Source organism: Scardinius erythrophthalmus, assembly GCF_964197995.2.
Source record: "Scardinius erythrophthalmus genome assembly, chromosome: 10".
In the NCBI taxonomy this organism is placed as follows: domain Eukaryota; kingdom Metazoa; phylum Chordata; class Actinopteri; order Cypriniformes; family Leuciscidae; genus Scardinius; species Scardinius erythrophthalmus.
In genome coordinates, this window is record NC_138230.1 from 15908060 (window position 1) to 15925117 (window position 17058).

At 41.8% G+C, this 17058-nt stretch overlaps 1 protein-coding gene across 1 annotated transcript; it reads right to left on the reverse strand.

Annotated features, from left to right (window-relative positions):
* Positions 1–338: 338 nt before the first annotated feature.
* LOC308697823 (interferon-inducible GTPase 5-like) lies at positions 339–12324 on the reverse strand. The gene is made up of 4 exons (XM_081377415.1): positions 12198–12324; positions 11767–11849; positions 1678–2245; positions 339–1436 (listed from the first exon to the last, which is right to left on the reverse strand). The coding sequence occupies exons 3-4, from the start codon at positions 2243–2245 to the stop codon at positions 808–810; spliced, it is 1197 nt and encodes a 398-aa protein (XP_081233541.1). The 5' UTR covers positions 11767–11849; positions 12198–12324; the 3' UTR covers positions 339–807.
* Positions 12325–17058: the final 4734 nt, after the last annotated feature.

A 17058-nucleotide genomic window follows, 5' to 3' on the forward strand; every position in this document is an offset into this window, starting at 1 on the left:
TTTATGTAAGACCTTTGCTATCATTAAACATAAATCCAAATTGGCAATTCTCTTTGGGGCCGTTTACACGACATCATTTTCATCTAAAAACGTAAATTTTTAATGTTTTACTCATTCATTTGCATGAAAAACAGCGTTCTGGGAGCCTGAAAATGCAAACTTTTTTCAAAGTGTAAGTTTTTGAAAACGAGACCGTTATCTACGGAAATTTGTGAAAACGGTGATGTCATGCGCATGCATATTACTTGTTCAGTCTATAGACATGTAGTGTTTAGAAAGTGACATCGCCAACTACTGGCCTGGCAGCATAGAAAAGAGTTTTTAATATTTTTTTTTTTCGCAGATACGTGTGAACAGGGATTGTTTTGACAATGGAGTCGTCTGTAGGAAAAACGTTTCCGTTTTTAGTAAATCTGCCATGGGTGGTTGCAGGAAAGCAGACGAAGATAATGAGTATAATTCCAACACGAAGTTTAATGATGATAATACAAAGATTAAACAGACAAGTAAGAGGTGATGTTGCAGCATTATTTATCAAAGGGGAAAGTAAAATTAAAAGGAAGAGAGGGCCAAAACCAAACATACCATCATTTAAATTTATAATATATCATGTACATTTATTCCAGCTGGAAAAAAAAAAATTAAATGAAGAGAAATGCAATATTGTGTTTATTAAACTAACACTTATATTTGCTACTTCTAAAACAAAAACAAAAAAACGAGCTGTACTTTTTTCCCCTAAAATGTAAAAAAAAAAAACAAAAAAAAAAAAACAGCAGCTACATGTAAATTTCTATCCTGGCAAGTTTACACAGCAGTTCCCACTGAAGCCATTAGCACATTTCTGGCATCTTCTGCTATGTCATTCAGAGCTCTCTTCAGCATTGTTGAGACTGTCATATAGGACATCCCTCCTGCCACCACAGAGCCAAGAATGGGTACAAGGCTCACAACATACTCGACTGCATTTTCAGCTCCAACCAGGAATGCAGAACCCAGTAAAGATAATATTGAAGCTAGGTTTATCCCAAAACGCAGAGGTGACTTCATCTGACTCTTTAGTTCCTCAATGGTCTTCCCAGATGTCTCACAGAGCTTCTGTAGGGATGGATCATCTAGACCAAATGTATTGTAGTACGTTTCAATCTCTCTTTTGACAATGAGTAAATCCACAGCAACTGAAAGACCAGGAACAGGAACTGTAGCCATAAAAGCAGACACTAGGGCTACTTTTCCAATGTTTTCCTCCAGAGTTTTCTTCTTTTTCTCATTAATCTCCAGTGTAATATTCGGTAAAGCCAACAGCAACACACGTCTCTTATGCTGTGGAAGCTCTTTCTCCATCCTCTCCTGCAGCTGATTTAAATCATACTTGCCGAGCTCCCAACCAGAGATCAGGAACACGACAGGATCCTCTATACCGATCTTTCGCAGACCTATAGACAGAAACAAGGAAGGGCATCATAAAATACAAAAAAGTACAAAAAGAGATTTATTAAATATTTTATAATAATAATTATTATATCTAATAAATAGGCTATGTATCTTTAATATTATATATATATAGATATATTTTTTTTTACATTAGTAAACTAGATTTGTTCAATGTTACAGTTTTAAACACAACATCTTAAACCATTTGTTGTTCAAATCATTGTTATAAACTTAATAACTGACCATTTTCACAATCCCCTCGAATGGTATCCAGTGTCTTTTTCTGGTCAAAGTTCTTCTTCCTCTTCTCAGCAGTAATGCAAAAGTCAATCTTAGAACGAACAAAATAAAATGTTTTCCCCATTTTCATGATCTCTTTGGCCAGCTGAGTGTGGCATTCTCTGAACCGATCTGAAGCAATGATGATGAAAAAATCATAGCGTTCAAACTGAACCAGTTTAAGATACTCGTCGGCTTTGAAGTTTGGTGTTCCAATGCCAGGAAGATCCCACACTTTCACATTTTTGTATTTAGGGTGAAGGTAAACTTCAGGCTCCATAGTGGTTTCTACTGAGCCAGTTTCAGCAGAGCCTTCATCTTCATCCCCTAGACCCCTGAATGCATTGACAAACGTGGACTTTCCAGAACCTGACTCTCCTGTCACACCAATGTTAAGTTCTACAAGATCTTGCTTTTTGAGGTATTCTTTGATTGTGTTTATCGCTGATGGGAGATCCTGAGTAGATATGGAATCTTTAATATCCTCCAGGTCCTCCTGAGTTATTATACAATAATCTTCAAATGTAGCCATCTAAAAAAGTAACGTCAATTTCAGCATTGTTATAAAAAGAAACATTGTTATAAAAAATGTTGCTTAAAAGAACAGTTTCAAATGTCAGAAGTCCCTTTCTCTGTGTTGGCCCATTTTAGCTGAAACTTAAAATCCTGACACTTAAAGGCCCAGTTTTCCAGACAGGGTTTAGAATAAGCCAGGATAAGGCCTTAGTTTAATTAAAAAATGTAAGTAGCTTTTATAAAAGTGCCTTAAAAACATTACTAGTGTGCATCTTGAGACAAAAGAATGGCATTGACATATTTCAAGATATCTCAGTGCAGGTTGATTTCAGTTAAAACAGCGCAAACATGCATTTAGTCTAAGACTTAGCTTAAGCCTTGTCTGTGAAACTGAGGAAAAATTCAAAAATTCAAATTTTTACTGATGGGAGGTCAAATGGGCCATCAACTAAATAGTCTTTTAAAGTTTTTAAAAATTGCTTACACACAATTTCTGAAATGGCTCCATTTCTCAAAGCTCTACACACACAACCTCAAAACATGCACACAAATGGAACACTTCACACATCTCTCACAAAAGCAAACACTTCATTCAAAACTATTTTAACTCGTCTAATGGTGTTTTTGCATAGTACACACAAACGATTACATGGTTTTTCTGAATTGCTAAAACACTAAACCCCATTCTCTGAACCAAATTCTCAATAGCCTAAACCAATTTGTCAAATAAATAACCCTTTCTGTAAAACATTAAACAAGTTCAGGTAGTTAAAACACTTTGCAAATCTCATGCACTCTTTTTTCAAAACTCTAAACACGTTTTTCACTCACTAATACACATTTCGCACTGTGAAGTATGGAGTTCAAAACGCTAAACACAGGCAGGCAAAAGTTAAACACAACTACAACACAGTTATCATCGTTTACACACAATGACTCAGAATTGTTCACACTTATTTCTGATGATGTGACCAAACCAATAATACAAAGTCAGTTCAGAGTCCTAAAATGGACTCAAAATGTTGCACTGAATGTTGATACCAATAATTGATGGAAACAATATACAGTAAGAGGGAAGAGTTTGTGTAAAAGAGTTGGTGAACAAGGAGGAAGAGGATGAGGACGAGGAAGAGCAGGTGGAGAATGTTGTCAAGGCTGGATCTGGCTTTAGGGTTTTTCCCTTTGCCTGCAGAGATGACATTGTCTGTGATGTGGACAAAGTCCTCAGGCCATACCCAACATGAAGACATGATGCTGAAGCAGAATAAAATCTCTCTCACTGACTGTGATTTTGCAGTTGCAGAGAATGGGGTTTAGTATTTTAGCAATTCAGAAAAACTGTAAATGATTAGCCACATAACAGATGTGAAAAATGTAAAACAACTCTATATTGTATCTTTTAACAAACTAAAAGTGTGTATGTGTGTAACTTAGACCTGCTTTACAGCAGAATTTGACTATTGTGAAGCTGCTGCGAAATAAAGGTGACTTGACTTGTATGCATGTATATATTTACAAAATATACAGACATGCACGAATCAAAAATATATTTGTTTCTCAAAACATCGAGTTTGATTTCTAAGTGAGCAATTGATGTATAAGTATTTTCACATGTTAACTGATAACTGTCATGATAACTTTTTTCAACGATTCCGGATGGCATACTGCCTACTGCAACACACAACAATATCTGTCCTACACAAATCCTCATTCACGCAAAATACAGTACACAGGATTGTAATAACTATGATAACTATGCAAACAATACAAATAATCCAACAGAGTCTTCAAGTTTTTCAAGAATTCTTCGAAACCGTATTGTGTGGCAGCCTGTACACAGCTAGCCAGAATTTTTTCGTCTCAACCACAGCCAGTTGCTGCTCCTCTCTGCTGCTTCAGATAAGTTCTTCACTGTGCAACGCAACTCTTGGCCACTGAATCCGATTTTAACGCCTTTTCTTGGTGATTGCTCTCCTGGGTGGAGGAATATTTTCTTCTGTGTGTAATGTTTTGCTAGCCTAGAAATCTAGACGCACCCTAGCGGCAGCAAAATGTATTTCGCAGCCAGGTACGTCTAGCAACTCTCAATAAACCTTCTCGCTGCAAAAACCCTGATTGGGTCAGGCCAATCACGTTGTGTATAGAGTAGGCGGGGGCGGGCTTAACATACACGACAGAGTTGCAACGGTTACCTGGCTGCTGCTACTTGAAAACAAAGAATGGCGGCTGCTGATGGAGAACAACGGTCTTTCGAATCGGCTTTGGCCGCGACTCTGGAGGACTTGGAGTTAAGTTTTTCTTTGAGAAAAGAGCAAAGAACAGCACTTAAGTCATTCTTAAAAAAAGGAAGATGTGTTCGTCGTTTTGCCGGCCAGATATGGCAAAAGTTGAATCTTTCAACTAAGCTCCGCTGTTGGGAAAACGCTCTGGTTGGTTGAAGCGCTGTCCTATTGCGTGCAGAGGGAATTTGAAAGACAGCCGTTTATCCCGCCCCTCGGATTGAGCCGTGACTATGGTGAGTTTCCAGACCTAACATCTTGATGTAGGTCTGGCTTGCCAGGCTAATGTTTTGCTACAACAGGTGGCAACTTATTGGTCATGTTACACTTGTCTTCCAATGCTAAAGCCAAACATTGCAGTTCCTGGTCATGGTACCAAGTAAACCGTCCTTGGCTAAGAGCTTACAACCTTACATCCTGTCAAAATGTGCCTTAATGTGGCAGGTGATGAACCCATACACAAAAGAAATATATTTGAAATATATTTTCAGAATATATTTTGGAATATATGCAAAAATTTGAAATTGGCCCAATAAATATATTTTAGTTAAACATATGTAAATATATATATATTTTTTTGAAAATATATTTTAGTTAAATATGTGAATATATTTATATGTCAATATATTTACTAACAACATATATGTTCATATATGTTTTAACTTGTGCAAATTGTTTCATTTGAAATATATTTTGAAATTTAAAAAGTTAACATTTTCACAAACAAACAACACATTTTCAATTTATTTTTTAGATAGACCACTTCAGCTGTGGATGTGGGCATGCTTACTCTCGTGTTGCGTAAGTTTAGCTTATGCTATGGGAAAACTCCTTTTCTCGAGAATACTGAAGCAAGAAAATTATCCTTAATTTTCCAAAATGTAAAACGCATTTGCTGCAGCAGGGAGGCCTAGGCGAGACGGCTCGCGTGCCTATTGGCTGCTCTGCAGCAACTGTTGCAACCTATCAGCGCATCTTGGCCTAACTCCAGCGCCAATGGGAAGCCTTCCCGCGCTACGTCATGACCCGCCAAAATGGGTGTGGCTACACACCGCTGATGTTGCATGATGATTTCGTCTCCTTCAGCAAGTGACTTCACATCGCTGGACCTCCGGAAAGAAGCCGCGCCGTTGAACAGCTTCAGCGGGATGAGCTCGAGTTTCAAGGACGCCGGCCGGATTGCCGCCTTCGCTCGCCGTACCTGCTGCGCTATCCGGTGCCCATATCCTTTTCCACTGCTCCGTGTATGTTCGCCGCTGCGACACATGCGTTTCCTAAAAGAGCAAAGGCATTTTTAAATGCTAACCATGTCCTGCGGCTCTTGCAGAGCCATTCTCAGCGACGGGAACCGCCATTTGCTTTGCGCTTCCTGCCTGGGAAGGGACCACACGGACCACGCGCTCGCTGATGGCGGCTGACAGGAATGCGAGTCTCTGCCTCTCTCGACCCTGCGGGCTTGACAGGCTTTGTTTCGTGTCAAGTCCGCTTCTCACATGCCTTCTGTTAGGCCCCGCCGTAAAAAGCGCCGCTCTCAAAGGCCACCAGAACCTTCGGGGAAGGAGAACTCGCCGGCGGCGTCCCCGCGAGCCTCCTTCTCGGAGTCCCCCGTCTCTTTCCTCGACTGCCAGCGCCCCGCTGCGGTCGAGACGACAGAGCGGGATGCTATGGAGGAGGACAGCTGCTCTCTCCGGGCGTCCGGGAGCGAGGATTGGTCGGGCTCTATCCCTGACCCCACCCCGTCGACACAGGAGTCCAGCGTGAGGGCCTCGGTCGACGCCGAGCTTCTCCACCTTCTCACGAAGGCTGTTGAGGATCTCGGCCTTGACTGGACCATGCCCCAGGAGCCTGCACCCAACAGGTTGGATGGCTGCTTTCTCTCAGGACACCGCTCTGCACCTGTTTCTAGGCCCACTCCCTTCCTCCCCGAGCTTCATGACGAGCTCTCCAAATCGTGGGGAGCCCCGTACTCGGCCAGGCTGAGATCCGCTGTCTCTTCGACGCTCTTTGCGGTCGACGGCGCGAAGGACAAGGGATATCTCTCTGTTCCTCCGGTTGAGGAAGCAGTGGGAGCGCACTTGTGGGAGTGCACATGTCAACTCTGCCCACCAAAGCCTGCCGGACCATGTCAGTCCCGCTCAGCAACAGCACCAGGCCCGGGATGCATGCCAGCGCTGACCGCCGCCTGCCCGGGGACCCAGACCCAGGCCCAGCTTTGAGCCTCCCAAGTCTTCCTAGCCCTCCTAGTAAAGCGGCAACGGTTAAGTCCCTCTGTGGCCAGACCGTCGTCGAAATCAGCACGAACCACTCTCGCATTTCCCTCAGCAGAGGCGACTCGAAGAGTGTACTTAGCAGTCAACGAGCCAGTTCCCAAACTCGCTCGCCTGCACACAAACGCCGTTTTTACGGCGACCCACATAAATCTCAAAAAGAGCATTATGTCTGGTCATATTCCGGCTCAGGCCGTAAGTGTTTTGAATGTAGCAGTGGGTGCCCACTGCCCAGTGCCCACCCACGCACATAAACACTACCCTCTCTGTGTGTCACACTCATCCAGGGTCGAATACAATAAAGCTGGCTCAGGCCGCTTGACCACTAAGTGTAGGAAAAGTGCCCACTGCCCAGTGTTCACCCCTACACACAAGCACTACCCATGCAGTGTCTCACACCACCACGGGGTTTATATCAGTCAAACCGGCTCACGCCATTCATGTTTTAAGTGTAGGAAATGTGCCCGCTGTACAGTGCTCACCCCTGCCCGTGAAAACGACTGTGTCTGCACTATGCACACACATACCGCCTCAGCGTATGAACCCAGCACGAGCTGGCAGTGTTTCAAGTGCAGATCATGTGTCTGCCTTTCAGCGCACACACTTTGTAAAAAACTCTCTGCGCCTCGCGCCGCGAGCTCACATTGCTCTGTCTGTATTGCAGCATCTCCCCGTTCATACGACCGGAGTGCTAGCTACAGAGCCACCACACAAAACTCTGTCTGTCCAATTCAAAATGATCATGATGAACGAATCGTTTCTTCATGGTTTGGTCCCCGGGTCCTCGAACGTGAGCGACCGGCACCCAGACTTCATTCTACCCCTGTCAATTCACGCGAAAGCATGGGAATTGATACCAGGGGTTTCAGAATGGGTGCTAAAGATGGTGAAACAGGGCTACTCGCTGCAATTCGCTCGCAGACCACCGCGCTTCACAGTGACGTCACGAAACGTCAGTGAATCAAGAAGTAGCACACCTACTTTCCGCCGAGATAGCGAATTTGCTGAGAAAAGGGGCGCGTTCCTTTAGCCCAGAGTGAGTCAGGGTTTTACAGACGTTATTTCTTAGTACCAAAGAAAGACGGCGGACTCCGCCCTATATTAGATCTCAGATGCTTGAACAAAGCGCTGATGATACGCTTGTTCAAAATGATCACGACCAGACAAATCCTCGCTCGAATCTGACCGGGGGACTGGTTTATATCAGTGGATCTGAAAGACGCTTATTTTCAGATCCAAATAGTAGCCCGTCACAGGCCATTCTTGAGATTCGCCTTCGAGGGCCAGGCTTATCAGTACACCGTCCTTCCCTTCGGCCTGTCTTTAGCACCTCGTACATTTACGTAGTGCATGGACACGGTGCTCGTGTCCCTCAGACGACAGGGCGTGAGAGTCCTGAATTATCTGGACGACTGGCTAATATTAGCCCAGTTGAAGGAGGAACTGGTGACACACAAGACGTTACTGTTGGCCCATCTGGATCAGCTGGGCCTCAGAGTCAACTGGGCCAAAAGCATTCTATCCCCCAGTCAGGAAATTTCCTTTCTGGGGATAGATTTGGACTCCAGGTCTATGATAGCGTGCCTAACGCGATGGAGCGTGCGGTGGCAATTCAGCGCTTTGCAGCGGCTGGGTCTGCTACACATGCGCCCTTTTCAGCTGTGGCTGATACGGCGCGTACCAGCGAAAGCATGGAAAACAGGTTCACTCCGTCTCACGACAAATCAGACATGCGTTGCAGCTCTGAAACCGTGGATGAGAACCAGCTGGTACCTGACCGGTGTGAACTTGGGCCTCTCAAATCAAAGTCATCTCGACAGACGCCTCCAACACGGGTTGGGGCGCCCTGTACGAAGGGAGACCTTCCATGGGCCTGTGGTCAGATGCAGAAAAGCGTCTACACATAAACTGTCTAGAGATGAAAGCGGTCGAAAACGCCCTTCAGTTCTTTCTCCCTGTGGTAAAGAACCACCACGTTCTGGTCAGAACAGACAACACCTCAGTGGTGTCGTATATAAATCGGCAGGGCAGCCTCAAGTCCCAGGGCCTTCTTGCACTAGCAAGACGCCTCCTCATATGGGGCCAGCACAACCTGCGCTCGCTGATAGTGGCGCATGCGCCGGGTGTCCTGAACGTGGGCCCAGATATGTTATCCAGGGCCAAGCTCTCCCCAGGAGAATGGGCTCTGCATCCCATGACAGTGCAAAATATCTGGGACATTTTCGGCAAAGCAGAGGTAAACCTGTTTGCGTCACAGACCAACGCTCACTGCCCAATGTTCTTTTCAAAAGAAAAGGACGCGCTGGCCTGAAATTGGCCCAAGCGCCCTCTCTATGCGTTTCCCCCGGTCGCCTTGTTACCACAGGTAATCAAGCGAATCAGAGAAACCAGATGCTCGATACTCCTGATAGCCCCGCCATGGGAGAATCAAGTATGGTTCCCAGAACTGATGGAACTGGGGAACACAGCTCCATGGCCAATTCCGCTGAGGAAGGACCTGCTGTCCCAGGCCCAGGATGCAGTTTGGCACCCGTACCCCGAGCTGTGGGCCCTACATTTGTGGGCAATCAACCATCACCATTTCACCTCCCAGAGGGAGTACTGAACACGATCACACAGGCTAGAGCCCCGTCTACTAGTGATGCGCGGGTCGTCTCATAACCCGCGGGCCCCGCGGGTAGCCCGCGGGTCGGGTTGGGGCGGGTAAAGAAATTGTCACTTTATTTGCGGGGCGGGTTGGGGCGGGTCATTAAAAACAAAATAAAATAAAAATCCATATATGTTGCATGCAATGTCCAGCCCATATTAAATATTTGGGAATATCAATCTAATCATATTTTAGTAGGTTCTTTGATAACGCCGTAGCAATGCAACTTGCGTGATTTCCCCAATTGGCTTCACGTGACACAGCTCGCGCAAAGCAGCTCGCGCCAAGCAGCTCCCGCCGCCAGCCACAACAACAAAGACGGAGAAATAAAAGTGAAGATGGAAGATGAGGTGCGGGAGAAATTGAGGTCGGGATTTTACATAATTAAAAGAAAAAAAGGTGAATGATGAATTAGATGAATACAAACGCTGCTTTGTAAATATTGAAAATGTTTAAATCATTATCTTATTAATATGACCTGATTTATGGTTCATATTCAGAATCGTCTGTTATTGCCAGTTGGCGATGTTTCCAAGCACTTTCAGGCTGAAATAAAGGCTGTTTTCATTTACATTACAATGCCTAATATGTCTATGTAATGGTCGCGGGTGCGGGGCGGGGCGGGTTGTAAAAATAGATACAGTGGTGCGGGGCGGGCTGGGGCGGGCCAAATAATTTCATAAAAGCGGGACCCGCGGGTTGGAAAAAAAGCCGACCCGCGCATCACTACCGTCTACTAGACGGCTCTATGCATCCAAATGGTCAGTGTTCGCTGAATGGTGTTCAGCTCATGACTTTAACCCACTAAACCCGCTGGTGAGGTAGCGGTGGTGCTTTCTTTCCTGCAAGAGCTGCTGGACAGCGGTAGAACCCCATCCACGCTCAAAGTGTATGTGGCGGCTAAAGCGGCTTTCGCGAAGCCCGCGAACGGCCAGTCACTGGGAAAGAACGACCTCATAATCCGTTTCCTCAGGGGTGCTAGGAGGCTGAACCCTCCTCGACCACCCTCGGTTCCAGCATGGGACCTTTCCACGGTCCTTGAGGCCATGAAAGGAAAACCATTCGAACCATTACATGCGGTGGAACTAAAGTACCTATCCTTCAAAACCGCTTTTCTACTGGCGCTAGCCTCAGTGAGCGTTACGTGCCTGGAATTTGGGCCTAACAACTCTAAAGTTATCCTCAAACCAAGGCATGGTTACGTCCCGAAGGTGCTTGCGACTCCGTTCAGAGCGCAAGTTATTTCCCTTTCGGCACTCCCTGCATCCGACAGTGAGGCTGGGGTTAACCTGTTCTCAGTCTGATGTATCATATTAACACTGTCCACCCAACTCAGCTGGATTAGACTGTTGGTATGCTGCAGCGTCCTGTGGGCTTATGCAGTTATAAGGTTGAGGTACTGTCATAACTGTATATATGCGCGCGCACCTATCACGTTACCGAGCCGTTCTTCCCCAAGTCAGCAAAAATACAAGCACATCACATGCTTTAAACTCAGTTTGATATTGTAAAACAAACTTTTTGCAAAACTGTTTCACAGTTCTCTACATTAGACTCATGACTCAAAACTAACAGCTCTGTTTCATTTGGGAAACACTGCCATTTATGTCACACTCATTTCCTGAAGAGGCACTCCCAATGATCATGTGAAAATACTTATACATAAATTCATCACTCAGAAATCCAATTCAATGTTTTGAGAAACAAATATATTTTTGACCCTTGCATTTCTGTTTATTTTGTAAATATATACTGAATATGCATACAAGTCAAGTCACCTTTATTTCTGTAGCACTGTAACACAATACAGATTGTTTCAAAGCAGCTTTACAATAGAAAAAAAAATCTAGGCTAATTCTGCTGTAAAGCAGGTCCAACAAGCAGTGTCATTATTCATCTCAAATCAGTTCAGTGTTGATTAATTTAATTTCAATAACTGTAAAGTTCATCAACTGTGCATTCATATATAGTGTATTTGTGCACATACATGTACGTGTGACAAACTCCTGTACACTCCACTGCACACTGAACAAGCAAAACATTTTACATTTTTCACATCCATGTGTGGTTAGGCGTGTGTGGCTAATCATTTGATGTTTGTGCGTAGAGCTACTTCACATAATAGCATTTTTAGAAGACTTAGTTATTTGACTTAAGTATTTGCTTTTGCAAGAGATGTGTGATGTTTTGCATCTTGTGTGCATGTTGTGGTTTTATGTGTAGAGTTTTGAGAAATGGAGCCATAGTTTCAAAAATTGTGTTTAAGCATTTTTTAAAAACTGTACGGTTTGAAAACTGAACTGTAAAGTGTTATACAGACCCCCTTTTATCTTTTAAATCTCACCTTTATGTTTCAGAGCACGAGACACAGGAAGAACTTAGACTAGAATAGAGGAGCTGTTGTTTCCTTCACCAACATGAAATTCACTGTTGTAAAGAAAAGTTTGAAATATTTAATCAAGGACTGAACAACAAATGAATACATAAATTACTCTGATAATATAAAGCCTTATTGATTCAGCAGGGATTTTCAATGTAACATTTGATTGCTAAAAAAGCTTCTAAAATGGATTTTACATAATCATGGATTATTTTGGATTATGGATTATCCATTTAAAGGAGACTTTAAATAAATTTGTACTAGATTTTTTTTTTTTTTTCGCTTGATCACACTAAATGTGCATGAGGATAGCACAAATTCTGAACATTTCCTTTTACAATCAGAAATACATTGCTGTCAAAAGTTTTTAAAAGTTCTATAAACATCTTTCTTACCAAAATCTTCTAAACAATCCACACAGCAAGAAGACACTGACCGCAGATCTGAAATGAAGCCTGTTTTATACTGGTTATAAAACAAAAGCAGAGCGAGATCCGCCCAAAAAATACTTTCACTTTCACTGCCACATCACCATAGGAACTTGAATCAGAGGGACATAAATATTTACATGGAGTTCATGTGTTGAAATATGCACATTAACACAGAGGGGCGTTGATAGACCAGTTTAACTGCAGTCTAAATAGTGAGAGGATTTTGGTTCTGATTGCAGTGGCATGATAATTCATGTAGATTTACAGTATATCTGTTGTTTTACAATGGCTCAATTTCTACAAATCAACAGAAAAATTGAAGACCGGGACAGACCGACAGAAAGGCTACTCTTACAATATATACGGCACAAAAAGTCACACAGAACAGCGAAATGTGATCATTTCAAATCAAGTATCTGTCAGGTCCATTAAATAAATATGATGGCATTGAAAATAATATAATTAATTTTATGGATTATTAATACAACATAACCACCCAATTGAGTATTTATAGATTCAATAAAGATTCATAAACGTTTGTAGATCTCTAAATCTTTAAATTATAGTCATTTTAGATGCTGTCAGTACCTCTGTTAATATTGTGCATTTTGGGATAGGAAATGTTTGGTTGAACCCCACTTGGTGTAAAATACAAGCAAGTACTCATGAAATCACATGGCATAAGAACAATCACCAAAACTCATTAGCCCAAATGATTAAACATTTAATATAAAATTATAAAAAAAAAAAAACAAAAAAAAAAAACGTATTAAAGGCACAATATGTATTTTTTTTGCTTTAAAAATATAAAAAATCACAATATCTATGTTATATATTTTTTAAAGTTGTGTATTTACATTATCCCGACAGTTCCAATTAACTTCTAAATCCAGAGAAATTAATATTTTAATTCGAAGACACGGACCGTGTCTTTATTTCCGTTATGTCGCAGTCAATGGCGTCATATCCGCGTTGTCCCTGGTTTCCGCCTATGGTGCCATGGTAACCAGAGCTATGAGCAGAGCCCTCTGATTAACCAAAGCGACAGACGCAGACATCTGTGGAGTTCGCAATGTCTATTTGCAAGCTGTTGTTGTTTTGTTCAAACATTATGGACCATGGCAAGCAGACTTTGGATAAAAAAGGAGAACTAAAACGAGAATCAATATCAGCGCGGTGTTTTCGAGATGCCGAGAGCTCCTATAGACAGTATATAAACGAGAGCTCCACGTCCGAGACTTCGACCGCTTCTACATGTACTTTATTAAACAGGTGAGCACATTTACATAAAACTAATCAATGTTATATAACGTTAGTTCAACAATGATAAAATGTTAGAATATGATCTGTATGTTATTCTAATGTTGATCTAGCTTACTGCTAAGTTAGTCTCATACAGACAAACTAACACATACTTTTCAACACATTCAAATGCAGTTTAGTGTGCTAGTGTAACGTTAGACCAGGTGAAACAGCGCTGCGTTACCTCACAAGTTTAATTTGTCTAATAAACTGACCTGTGAGTTGTAATTCTGCACTTGCGTGTAGTTCGGTAGAATGAAATGTCCGTATTCCTTTTATATCCGCGGGAGCTCGCGTCGCGTTTGGAGCTGATAGCTGTCTCTTAGCAATCCCGAACTGCTTCATATCACAGTCATGATAAAAGCATCGATGTATTCAGTCAACCATAAACATTATTAGATCGGCCGGCTTGACGTTGACGACAACATCCATAATTCTTAGCATGTGTTGCGTCATCAAACTACGCCTTTGTTATTGTAAAGAGGTTAGCGACCCCTAGTGGAGAAAAAATCCCATACTGTACGTTTAAAGTTACTATTTAACAGTAAGACATCTTACATTTTTTAATCAGAATTAAAGCACCACTTCAAGGACAAAGAAAGTGGATAGGAAAGTGGATGAAATGCTAAAAGTTAGTTTTGTAATCATTTTGATTTAATTTAAAGGTGTGGTTGATTATGATTTCACTTTTCTAACTTTAGTTAGTGTGTAATGTTGCTGTTTGAGCATAAACAACATCTGCAAAGTTACAATGCTCAAAGTTCAAAGAAAGGGAGATATTTTATTTTAAAACTTTTTAAGGACTACAACAAATGGCTGGTAGGAACTACACGAGCTTCCTTCCGGGTTAGTGACATCACCAACCCTAGAATTTACATAAACCCCGCCCCCGGAACATGATTATCAAGACAGAATATGCTAATCAATGACTAGAAGATGACTCCACATAAGCTACATAAATTCATCAACTAACCATTCAATGTCCTGTTGCTTCTACATGTTGTCACTTCTTCTTGAGTCTCTTCATCTTTCTGATTCCGGTTTGAACATAAAAGACTAAAAGTTTTTGAAATTGTCAGTGCATGTGTGTGTGCAAGCTGTTGAAGCTCCGCCCCCTGTGCGGGAAGCAGCAGCTCATTTGCATTTAAAGGGACAGACACAAAAACAGTGCGTTCTTGCTCACCCTCAAAAAGTGAAAATTTAATAATGGGGTATAATGGGGTATTTTGTGCTAAAAAAATACACTCTGTACTTCACATACACCTTCTAGGGACATCAGAGAATTATATTACATCTTTTTAAAAGGGCATTATACCACCCCTTTAACCTTATTTTTTAACTTCCCTGTTTTGGACACTGGGTGGATATCTGCATTCACTGAGGCTTAAAATAGCATGGTATGTTTATTCAGAGCTGCATTGATCTTCTTTTGTTTCCTGAAAAGAAACAATGAATGAATTGTGATTGTGATTGTGAATTGTGATTCATGAAAAGTTCATGTGGCATATAACACACAAGAACAATCAGAAAAAAATCTCTTTAATCCTTGATAAATAATTACAAATAAATAAACATTTAGTTTAAAATAAAATAACTTTATTTAAAGTTATTATTTGGCTGATTGGAGTATGACAGAGTATTCAAACCTGTTCTGTAGCATTTATGAAAAGCAGTACAATGAGAATAAAGAGCATCAGGACTTTTGTCAAAGGCAGGCACCGCCTCAAAAGAACCCGAGAGCGATTGTACACACAAAGGTTTGAAGATAATCTCAAAAGGCAAAATATTTTCACCGTAGTTATGAGTCTAAGAGACTTTAAGAATGCTTGACATTTACATCCAAATACACGCATGCATACCTTTTTTTTTGGGGGGGGGGGGGGGCTCATCAGCAGCAAACAAAATAATGAAAAAGGCTAAATAAAATATTGTGATTACTGAGCAATGTAAGGGAAACCCAGACGTTTCAGCTGAAACTCCCATTTGAACTGCGAGGAAGATCATATGGATCTTTTATTTTGTGATCATCAAGATACTGTATATGAAACCTTACTTTTTGCGTTCATTTTAAGTTTTGTAAAATGATTTGCCCTGTCCACTTTAACAAACAGCAATATCAGTTGATTTATGGCAGTTGTTACTGTGGCAATAGTTTAAATAGCTGATATTAAATCTTAACAACCTTTGACACTTCAGCTTTATCTGGCCCATTGTACTTTTACCCTGTTTCAAAATATTGGGATGTAATTGCGCTTCGTAAGTTATTACATTTAAGTTTGAACCCAGATGCTATTTATTCAACACATTATGTTCGGGTAACAACCCACAGAGAACAACAGAGAAACTGGATGACTGAATCTGGATGATTGATCTTTGTATCTTTCACCAGGTTTGGAGGAGTCCGTTGATGAGCCAACACACAAACGGCAACTTATCACAAAGTGATAGGCTAAATGTTTTTAAAGGGGTCATATAATGCCATTTTTGTACAAGCTAATATGATTCTTTAGGGTCTAAATTAAAAGTTTGTAATATACTTTAAATAAAAATTCTCATTAGTATTGTAAGAAAACACTAATTTTACCTGGTCAAAAACAGCTGTTTTCAGCATGCCGTTTAAGTGATAATGAGCTTTGCTCACCCCGCCCCTCTGTTCTGTGCGTACACCGTTTGTAATAATATCACAATAACCATAACGCGTTGTTCATTATAAACGTGGAATTATGAATTAGATTGAGAACGTCGTACATAGAAAACATGCCGTAATGTACCCTGAGTGTAAACCTTAGCCGCATTCATCGTGAAGCGTGCTAGCGATTTGCAAAGATTAATATAAAGATTAAAGGTATAGCGGAGGATTTTTTACTTCCGGGTGGATCACCTATACTATTGGTCCTCCTAATTGTCAATCATTCTGGTGAATCAATCAAACTTTTCAAAAAGTGGAGAGGGCGGGTCTTATCTAAAATTCGGAAAGATCCTCCGCTATACCTTTAATATAAAGGTTAATAAAACGTTACACTCACTTCTTCTTCTGGAGGTGCAGCAGGAACACGAAGAGTTGGTACCGATCCTTTTTTCAGGAGCAGCTTCTTAGCAAAACCAGCTTTATACTGACCTCATTTGTAAAGCAGTCTGGTGTGTGAAATGATTCGGGCAAACATGAAAGCATTGACGTTGATCGTGGGGAATATTCCCTTCGAAAACAAAACTCAGCCACTGCGTCTTCAGCGGTTAGGATTTAGGAACATTAAAATGACTGCTGTGTTCCTTATTGCACCCAAGAACAGAACACCACAATTGCTTAGAAGCCATTCTGCTAATAGACAGTGCCCCAGCGTATAAACAATGACGCACGGACTATGATTGACAGCTCGCTCACGAGCGAGGGCGGGTCTGTGTTGAAACGCTGCTGTCAATCAACAATCGTGGGAGGGGCGTCCGACCGTGTGACGTCACACGGTCGAACAGCTTGATTTGAGAGAGGGGAAACATATAAGAAGATAAAATAAAAACACTGGAT